Below are 9,600 nucleotides of genomic sequence, written 5' to 3'. Positions count from 1 at the left end.
ATTGAATTGGTTATTTATTCTAAATAAGTGTTGTCTTTCCCAAAATATCATTACTAATAAAGTGTATTGACTAGAACTATAATTATTAGAAGGATTATTTTGGAAAAAATTAAGTAAATATGAGAGATAAAATTAATTGGGGTCTTATATTTAATTAGGACCAAAATAAAAGTCAAACAGGATCTTATATTAAAGACAGGAGATAGTAAATAAGCCGCTGCAAGTTAAGTAGATAAATTGTATGTTTGAACTTGTTCGTTCTTCTCCTTGCTAAATAAATCTAAATCAAGTAAAAGCTATAGTAACCTCTGAAGTTAGTTTATCTTTTTGTTCGTAGATCGCTCGAGTCGATGATATTCGTATTTTTTTTTCCTCTAGGTAAATTAAATTCCTCGTTACGATTATGAAGCTGTCGAACTCAAATAAAAGTCATATTTTCACTGTTATTTTAAGGAGGTATATACAATTAATATCTTGGGACATAGATCCGTCTTCTGGATTTGTGAGGCGCATCGTCAGGAGAGCGTCGCAATGCATGAATGAAAGAAAGTAAACGCCACGAAACTACAAATCCATTTTTTTGCTTTGCCCAACGAAACATTTTCACATGGTTCTTTCTAATTTCCCGGCTCATTTCCCCTCTATATTTCACCTGAGCCCGCGCTAAACGGCTATCTTATATATATATATATATATATATATATATATATATTCTCACCCCATTATATTCTAATTAAGTCCTGATACGCCCTAATACTACATACTCCAAGAAACATATATACCACCCTTCAGTAAAAGAATTACTTATGAAATTGGAAAAATAAAAAAACATCGAACAAGAAGGTAGAAGAATAGTGCCCCCATAACAGAACCAGTATGTGCAGAAATAATGAACAAGGAGCTAGCAGTGGTACATCATGGCTTCTTTCTATTTATTATACTGTATATATAACGTACTCTGACATATTACATTCTTGCACATTTAGCATCCCCCCTTTTGAGTCATATTTTCCATTGAAGCTGGAGAAAGAGAAACAAGATCAAAAGAAAGCAGCTGAAGAAACAAAAAATGTAAAGGAAAATTGAAAAGCATATTAACCAAGATCATGCGATTGCGCCATATATATCTTTATCAGCTTCCTCCAGAGAAGTACCGAAAACGTGCGAAGATATTGATATCAGACTGTGCATGGGAGGGGTTTCAATTTTTATGGTCGAGATGGCAGTGGAAGGACATGGAGGTTGGGTATTTGTTGTGGCAAGGAGACGAATGAGAGGGAGGGACATGACCCTTTGGGAGCATCACAGAGAAAGGCCTGGGCTTCATCCGCAGGTTCTTGGCCGTCTTCTTCTTCCTGTGCTTCTTCGACCTCTTCTTGAAGCGTTCTTGGAAGATGGGGTCGCTGTTCTTGAGGTCGAACGCTTGGTAGTGACTGGAAATAATGGGAACGCTGGAAGAAGGGTCGTTTTGGGGTTGGATTTGTTTGGTTGGGGAAGAAACTGGAGAAGAAGTAGCGTGAGAGGATGAGAGGAGGAAGATGACGATAAAGATCAACAGAGTTGTTCGCAAGCACTTGAGGCTTTGATTGAGATCATCCATCATGAGAAGAGAATCTGAGTTGAGGGAACGATGATGATAAGAAGATCTCAGAGATTGAGAATGGCGGGGTATTCCAAGGGGTTGGTGACTTTTGAAATCAAGGGGTAACTCCCCATGTACTTAGCCTGATTCTGCAAAATGAATAAAACAGAAAGTTCACTTTTTGTGGGTTCATGAAGCGCTTTCCCTTTAAATGGGCTGCGTTACTCGCATTACATATTGAGGCTTAGTTTTGTGTTGCTCGTGAATCTGGACGCTTCGTTCGCCGGCCTAACATATTCTAATTAGATCCTCGCGTTAGTGCTACGGTGAGGATGTGTGTATATTTTGTGACCATTTTCCAACTCGCCCACGTAGCATACTACCTCTAGTTTTTAATATAAGAACCATTTAACTAATTTGAACAGATTAAAAAATAATTAAGTTAGCTATTTATAATAAATATATGTTGTATTTTCTAAAATATTCTTGCTAATCAAATATATTGGTTATAACTACCATTATTAGAAGGACTATCTTAGAAATAAATAAATAAATATAAGAGACAAAATGGATTGGGGTCTTATATTTAGGACAAAAATAAAAGTCAAACAAAGTGAGATAGTATTTATAAAGAGTATTTTTTTAGGGGTAATATAATATTTGGTCTTTTAAGTTTATTCTTACTTTGATTTTAGTCCCTCAAAGAGTAAAATGGTTCAGATTTTTATTAGATTATAGAAACTAATGTTTTAGATAAAATAAAACTTAAAAGACAAAAACTTATGGTTTGAAACTTTAGAGATCAAAATTAAAATGATGTTAAACTTGATGGACTAAAAATTTTTTAATCATCCTCCACCCAACACACCCAACGTATTTATGAAGAGTCATTTTTATTATCCTTCATCAAACAGAAGTAACTCAAGCACTCAATAGACTTGCAAAGGATCGAATACGTAAACTCATGCACAAATAAAAACTTAAGGAGGTCTTACAAAAAAAAAGAAAAAAAAAAAGAAAGCTTAAGGAGGCGTTTAGCAGTATCCCAGAAGTTAACCTATACATGCGATTCATTTTATCCAGTGACACTAATTTCAATTTCAATTTGAATGCAGTCTAACATATGGTAAACATCCATCGTCGCTACTCTCCAGCCCATTCAACCTTACCCATTGCCCTAAAGTTGTCACTTGGTGATCAATTTTCTTCTGGTTTATTCCTTTTCTTTTCTATTTCATAATTAAAATAAAAAAAACCCTTTAATTTCTATCGCGGGCCCTTATTTATCAGCCTCAAAAGAGGCAAGGAAAAGACCAATAAACAAAATAAACGTAATTGATTCAACCATCATCGACTAAGGTAAATAACGGGTACGCATCAATTTCATGATCTTAATAATAAAGGTTTAACGTTCAGGCGTTCACAACATGATCGAGACTTCAGCCTTTAGTGAATATTAAAAATAAAAACAAAAAGTTTATGCATTGACCATTGCGATTAGAGACGTATTAAAAATAAAAAATTATAATAGTAGGATTAAAAATCTTATTTTTTTAAAAACTATATAATATACAATGCATATAAATTTTAGCAAATAGTAATTTTTCACAAGTACTGAACATCTTTTTTTTTTATTTCACGTAATCCACATAATTTACTTTTTTCCCTTAAAAAAGTAAAAACTCTGATCTGTCACTATAGATTTAATTAAGCTCACTTGTTTGCATCCTTAATCACCTCTCACTGAGACGCTACGAGGTGGATTTTGACGAAGAATTCTGACTTTTGCACGTTTTGATGGTTTTCACCCTTTGTTGAAATGCAGACTTTTACTCAATTAAGCCCACTTGTTGTCGGCTGAAAACAAGTAAGCCCAGTTGTTAGAACGACTTCGTTTTGCCGTGAAAGTGCGCGGGGGCGGGAAATATGTGGATGTGAACGAAATCGTGCCATACGTGCAACCGTTTGGCGTGATTGAATTACCCGCCCAAAATTCTCGTGGGGAAAAAATGGGGCAGACAACTAAATCGGAGCGATTGAATGGAGCCGGCCGAACTCCCTGAACTACTACAAGAAATATGTCGACTACGACAAGGCTAACTTTGGCTATCGTCCATTCTTCCAGGTAAACCGTGACTCACTTCATTTTGATAAAATTCATCTACAATTTTTCTATCTAATTGACCGTAGATAGTGCAAATATGCTACACTCGTCACAGCAGTATTAGTTACCGAAATAGAATTTTGATTTGTTTTGATTTAACATTTGCAGCGAAGTTAGGTTTGGGAGTGAATGCAGTAGATGTCGAGATAGCATGTTGTAGATTCGTAGAATGCTACGAAAAAATGAAGTTGCGCTTGGCTGACCTTTACGGAGACTTACGGTGGATTGATGTAACTCTCTTGTATCTTTCTCTTACGAGAGTGAACCGATGATTTTGACGTTCCTAGCAGCTTAGCATCTTATTGGACTGTCGTCTCCTTATTTAGCCTAGGCGGTTTACCTACCTGAGTTCATTTAAAGTTTGATGTCATAAGCCCTTCTATTTGATCCTGTCATTACTTTCCATTTACATGCCTTTTGTTTTAAACTCTCTTCAAACAAAGCCATAAACAAAACCTATTAGCTTATTTCCCCATCATCTGATGTCCTTTATATGCACATTTTTTAAATATGATTTGTAATTGAGTTCACAATCGTTCTTCAAATAGCATCTAAGACTTGCTATGTCTTGAATTCTTTTGCCAGGTATTTACTCATTTACCCCAAGCTTGCTATTTATTTAGTTTTAGAAACTACTAAAACCTTGACTGAACTTACATCTGCTCTTACATCTAGTTTAATTGCTATTCCTTTTGAGTAATGCTGTTCTGCATGGCTTCTCTGCCAATCCAACCTCAGAAGCACCTCAGATCCTTTTATCTGATTTATGAATCTGTTGATTGGAATTGTAGTGTGGAGTCAGTGTAAGTTTGTATGACATTAAGACTCTTGCAATTGTTGTACGGCTGGTTACTATAATAGACAGTTTTAACAATTCCAGACGGCAGCAGCACAATAAGATACTTGTAATGCATTAAATTTTTGAATCATGCGATGCATCAGTAATTTCATCTCCGCTTCTGTCATTTTGATTAAGCAATTTATTTTGCTTGGACATGCAAACCCCTAAAAAACGGCAAAATTTTAAAACTTTTTGCTTTAGCAATAAAAATGAGAAGGCTTTGTAGCTGAGCTCTTTGCTTTATTGATATTTTGCCTGGTTACATGGTCTTGTTGTTAACTTTTCACTATACCATTACCTTCCTAGCGGTCACATGCTATTTTCATATCTGCATTTTGAACTCTGTTGGTAACATCATGAACTCAAATGTTCTCTATCACTGCAAAGAAGAAAGAGATGATCACCATCTTGAATGATGCTTATGTCATCTATCTCTGCATTTTCTGAGGTAACAACGTTTGTAGGTTTGGAACCTTCAAATTTTTGACCTGCAGATTAACAACTTAACAGTCATACAAGAGAAAACATGCAGAGTAAATAGTTCTTCCTAACTCAACAACCCACCCCCCCCCCCAAAAAAAAAAAGGAAAAAAACACAAAAGGAAGGCCCTCCTCTGTGCATTTCTTTTGGATCTTGCAACATATTAACAATTACTGCTGTCAATTATAGGTTTATCTGTAGCCAAGTATGCCGTTTAAGAAAGCTTACCAGCAACCCTGAGCAGCTCTTCTAATGAATGAGGTAAAAGTATCAATTTCCCATGCCCCTGAGAAGTGTTACAGTATTCACAGATCAAGTGGATGGTAACTCTCTTTTTGATGCTTTTTGCCACTTCTATATCACCTGGGGCATTGGTATTTCCTGAATAAGAGTTTGGGTATACTTTTTCTACTGGGAAGTCGATAGGCCTGCGACCATCATGTCTTCTGCTTCTGGTTGGATCATTCCTAGTGACCAAATCTATTCTATATTCATCTGATTTTCTCCTATTTTCACCACTCATTAAGAGGTCAGAAACGCTCTGGTTTTCTTGCTGTTCTATTGGAAATTTTGGAGTCCGTGGTTGGGAAATCGAACTCTTTGCATTTGCGTCTCTTTGGAGCAAAATTTCAACCATATCTCCTTGACTGTCCTCTGCAGCATCACGAATAGTGTTCTCCGAGACTGTAACATCTTTGTATTCTCCTTCATTCATTATGGAATTTCCATTTGAATTTTTCCTACAGCCTCCTATTCTTCTTCCATCAAGCATTTCATGGAAATATTCAGAGCCCATGTCTTGTGCCCTAAGTTTCTGTCAATAAGGATAAAAATAATTAGGACGTTTTATTGAAATGGGGAGGTGAAGAGTAAATGAAGCAATGCACCCTATGCTTATTACCATGAAAAGATTGTTCATTATAATCTGTGCATCTTCTTTTGTTGCTTGAATGGCATTCATTAAGGAAGTTCTGCTAAGTCTTAATATTTGAGAAAGCTCCTGCGTCCGAACTGTGAAAGGCTGAGGTCTGTAGTATAAAACCCCAATCTCACCAAATGCATCTCCTGCAGTTGCCTTACCGATAACCTGAATAATTTTGAATAAGTAGCTATATTCTGTAGTATTTCTCAAGGGAATAAGCTGTGTTTATATATTAGACGTACTTGATCTTGTCCGTCAATGTAGCGAATAATATTCTGTAATAATCAATCATTTGAAAAAGATCCATTATTAGTAGGATTAGTACAAGATTCAAGATTATCCAATTATGCATCTGTAAGCGAACTCACCACTGCCCCTGAAACGAGTACATAAAGGTCTGTTGGAGACTCGTTTTGCAGGATCACTTCTTCCTTGGGTGGGAAATATTCTGCTTCTATTTCTGAAACCTATTATTAGAAAAGGACTACGTCAGATTTTGTAACCTACATAAATTAGTAACGGGTAATTCTACATTTTCCCCTTACCTGAAGTGAGAAGATAAAAGGACAAAGCGGACATAAGAGAGCAGACACAAAGTGTTACAATAATCAAGCAAAAATACGAGTATGGAGTACTACCAGTTGGAAAAGAAGGTCATGAGAAACTCCTTGGAAGAGGTAGACTTTCTGCAGTATGGGAAAAAATAGATGGTGTGAAATGCTTGAACTAATGGCCTTAGGCAGACCATTTAGTGCTTCTTGTTGCTTCAATCCTTCTGTTTTAAATCTCAAACACAAGTGCGACAACATTTGATCTTGTATGTGATGGGGCAAATGGTTTCTTGAAGCAAACTCTGAAGCTGCTCTTACTGTGTCTCTCTGGCACCATGAGCAAGCTTCTTATCGTCAGAAGTAAGAAATGAGGTTACAAATTATTTGAATGAACTATATCATGAACAAAGATGAACAGCTACCCATTGCTGAAACCTATGGAGGGCGCCATGTTATGAAACAATTTATAGAATTTCCTAGGATCTGAGGATTAAAAAAAATTCATAATGTGGGGTCGCCAGGATATCTAAGACAAGCTTTTCAAGCAGCGTCCGAGATAATGGCGACTTCTAGATATACTGACAATTGATAACACTTGCATAGGATACTGAAACCGTTGACATGGAAATGGAGTAGAAGAAACCAGTTTGAGAGTACGTACAAAATTTCTGGTGCGGCTGGTCCAGTGGACTACAAGGTTTGTCATGTTTCCAATGATATATGACGTTAATCCCAAGTTGAACAGCATGTAGAAGATATCAAAGAGCATCTCTCCTGTGTTTTCAGCATGCAAGTCTCCGTAGCCAGTAGTTGTGAGTGTGACAATGGACCAATATATTGAAGTCACATATCTGTCCCAGAGACTCAGTTCCTTATAATTTGGGTACACCGCACCAATCCATGTCCTTTTAGAATCAGGGTATCTATCTGCAAGCAGATAATTAAAGCATCCGGCGCAATGCACTGCAAACAAAGTTACCTGAGATTTGATGCAAGGGGCAATCAAATTAAGATTTTATCCTCAGGAAAGCATGTGCAAAGTACCTTGACATTGTAAAGGAAAAGAGGAAACATATGGGCTTTAGTGGCTTACAGAAATGAGCTTTGTGCACCTAGTCCAGAAATAATTGAAGCGGATGTCTTTCTCAAGCCTAAGGAGGAAACAGAGGAGCTATTAAGCACGGCAATATTCAAATGGAAGTGCTCATGGAAACCATGACCATAAGGTTGAATAGAATGATGACAAACCTTGCAAACAGAGAGCTGACACGTCTCAGACGCCATAACCGAAGCATGTTAAGCAGTTTAAAGCCAAGCTCACCGCTATGTTTCGTGAAGAGTAGGCTGATGGACTGAAATGGTGCCGTTGAGCAGACATCGAAAATGAACCAGGAGGATAGGTACCTGTAAGTTTAGCGTGGCCGTATGAAGTAAGCAGAGTTTTTTTTTTGAGAATCATGTTTATTTGAAGGAAGGATAGGTTGTTCACCTCGCTGCAATTTTCTTGTGATCGTCAACAAGAAGGTAGGAGTGGCTATCAAGATATGCAACAAAAAATGTCAGGACGATGTCAACGGCAAAGAAGCCATTGACAGTGTTGTCGATGATAAATAGTGCATCTTGCTTGTAAGGAAGAAAGGCAAACTCAAAGGGGCAAATCCAGGCTGAGTAGATGACCAGGATAATCAGTAACATCTCCCAAGCCCTGTAATACAGTAATAGCGGATGAGAAGTTGCAGTCACAATATTGCAAGAGGGATCTTATATTGTGACTGTGTTAAGGGTCATCACCTATACCAGGGGTTGAAAGGGGAGACTATGTATCTTCGAAGTCTAGTTTCTTGGTTGATTCGGGCTCCCAGGGATGGCAGCAGATCACTAGACAGAAAGCTGCTATGTGCAAAACTTCCCATTTGGAACTCATCGACCCAGAACCTCTGGAAGAAGTTTTTTGCACAGGAAAGTGACATGGGGTTTGAATTCCTTAGACTACAGTAGAGGCGGTTATGTTTTCTTGTGGTCGCAAGTGCTTCACAAATGGTTACATATATAGTCAGGCTGTTGACTTGGACGCACGGGTTTAGACCCTTTTTAACTTGCCTTTTCCTTAAGATCCCTGTGATATATATACTGCTTCGAAAGAATTATCGGGAAGCTTACGCAGTTAATGCAAAATAAAGAAGTACGAAACAGAGAGGTAAAAGCGCGTAGGAAAAATCTTCCATCATCTACCAACAAAGGAAATGAGGAAAATAGGTGTATAGGGTATAAGAAGTGGCAGACAGGTGGCTTTCTGGAATGGAGGTGCAGAGAATTCTGATCGTACAAGAGGATGCAGAGACGATACAAATGGTGGTAATGGCGGCCGTGGGGTTAGGCTTGATCCTACTGATGGTTGCTCCATCATGGATGCAAGTGGAGCTGGAATCGTATGTAGACTCAGTTTTCCAATGGCGGATTCAGAATGAAATATATTGATCCTTGCAATGCCAAATCCAGAGATGGACCAGGTAGCTATGGTAGAAAAGAAAAAACTTTGTCCGGTTTTGAATGTTTATTATCAAATTGTTTGATCACATTTATGATAGAGTTAATCATACTGTAATAGGTACTGACATATTATATTTGATAATCATCACCTCATGAACTTGATTGTAAAATTGGTACGTTGGCATTATGGTATAAGCACGTCACATTTTTTATCTTTGTTTTCAATTTTTGTCTTAATCTCTTCTTTAATACGTTATGCGCCATTATTCATAATTATGGAAAATGCAGATTACAGTGTGAATGTGACCCCAAACTCAACCCATGCGGTCCTCGAGGTTCTTGGAAGGAGCCTCAGCCTTGTCTTAGATTAAATCATCTCCTACGCTCTGTCTCTCTCATACACACTCGTTTTTAATTAGATTAGGATCGGCCGACATTAAAATGCTGCTGATTCCCACCGACCTTTATTTGTGACCCACATATGATGATTAGTTACTGATTATACCTTGCTTATGGAATTTATACTGGCAGGTATCATAGAGAAATCAATATATATATATATATATATA

General features: G+C 37.3%; 1 protein-coding gene across 1 annotated transcript; it reads right to left on the bottom strand.

Moving 5' to 3' along the window:
* Positions 1–4,554: 4,554 nt before the first annotated feature.
* Positions 4,555–9,314, bottom strand: LOC114722984 (potassium channel KAT3). Its single transcript, XM_028909131.1, has 11 exons — positions 8,333–9,314; positions 8,031–8,246; positions 7,790–7,945; positions 7,635–7,692; positions 7,203–7,520; positions 6,629–6,868; positions 6,359–6,457; positions 6,233–6,265; positions 5,970–6,155; positions 5,297–5,882; positions 4,555–5,075 (listed from the first exon to the last, which is right to left on the bottom strand). The coding sequence occupies exons 1-11, from the start codon at positions 8,509–8,511 to the stop codon at positions 4,942–4,944; spliced, it is 2,205 nt and encodes a 734-aa protein (XP_028764964.1). The 5' UTR covers positions 8,512–9,314; the 3' UTR covers positions 4,555–4,941.
* Between the last annotated feature and the right edge of the window lie 286 nt (positions 9,315–9,600).

Source organism: Neltuma alba, unplaced genomic scaffold (assembly GCF_004799145.2).
Source record: "Neltuma alba isolate B1F8T4 unplaced genomic scaffold, ASM479914v2 tig00012116_pilon, whole genome shotgun sequence".
Taxonomy (NCBI): Eukaryota; Viridiplantae; Streptophyta; class Magnoliopsida; order Fabales; family Fabaceae; genus Neltuma; species Neltuma alba.
This window is presented reverse-complemented; position numbering and strand designations above follow the sequence as displayed.

What these genes read in the sequence shown, in the direction of transcription:
- LOC114722984 (XM_028909131.1), bottom strand. Translation starts at nt 8,511, where the DNA reads ATGTCACTTTCCTGTGCAAAAAACTTCTTCCAGAGGTTCTGGGTCGAT. An exon ending in CACAAGAAAATTGCAGCGAG is followed by an intron (nt 7,946 to 8,030) that starts GTGAACAACCTA and finishes CTAAACTTACAG; the next exon opens with GTACCTATCCTCCTGGTTCA. An exon ending in CCAGCCGCACCAGAAATTTT is followed by an intron (nt 6,869 to 7,202) that starts GTACGTACTCTC and finishes TCATGGTGCCAG; the next exon opens with AGAGACACAGTAAGAGCAGC.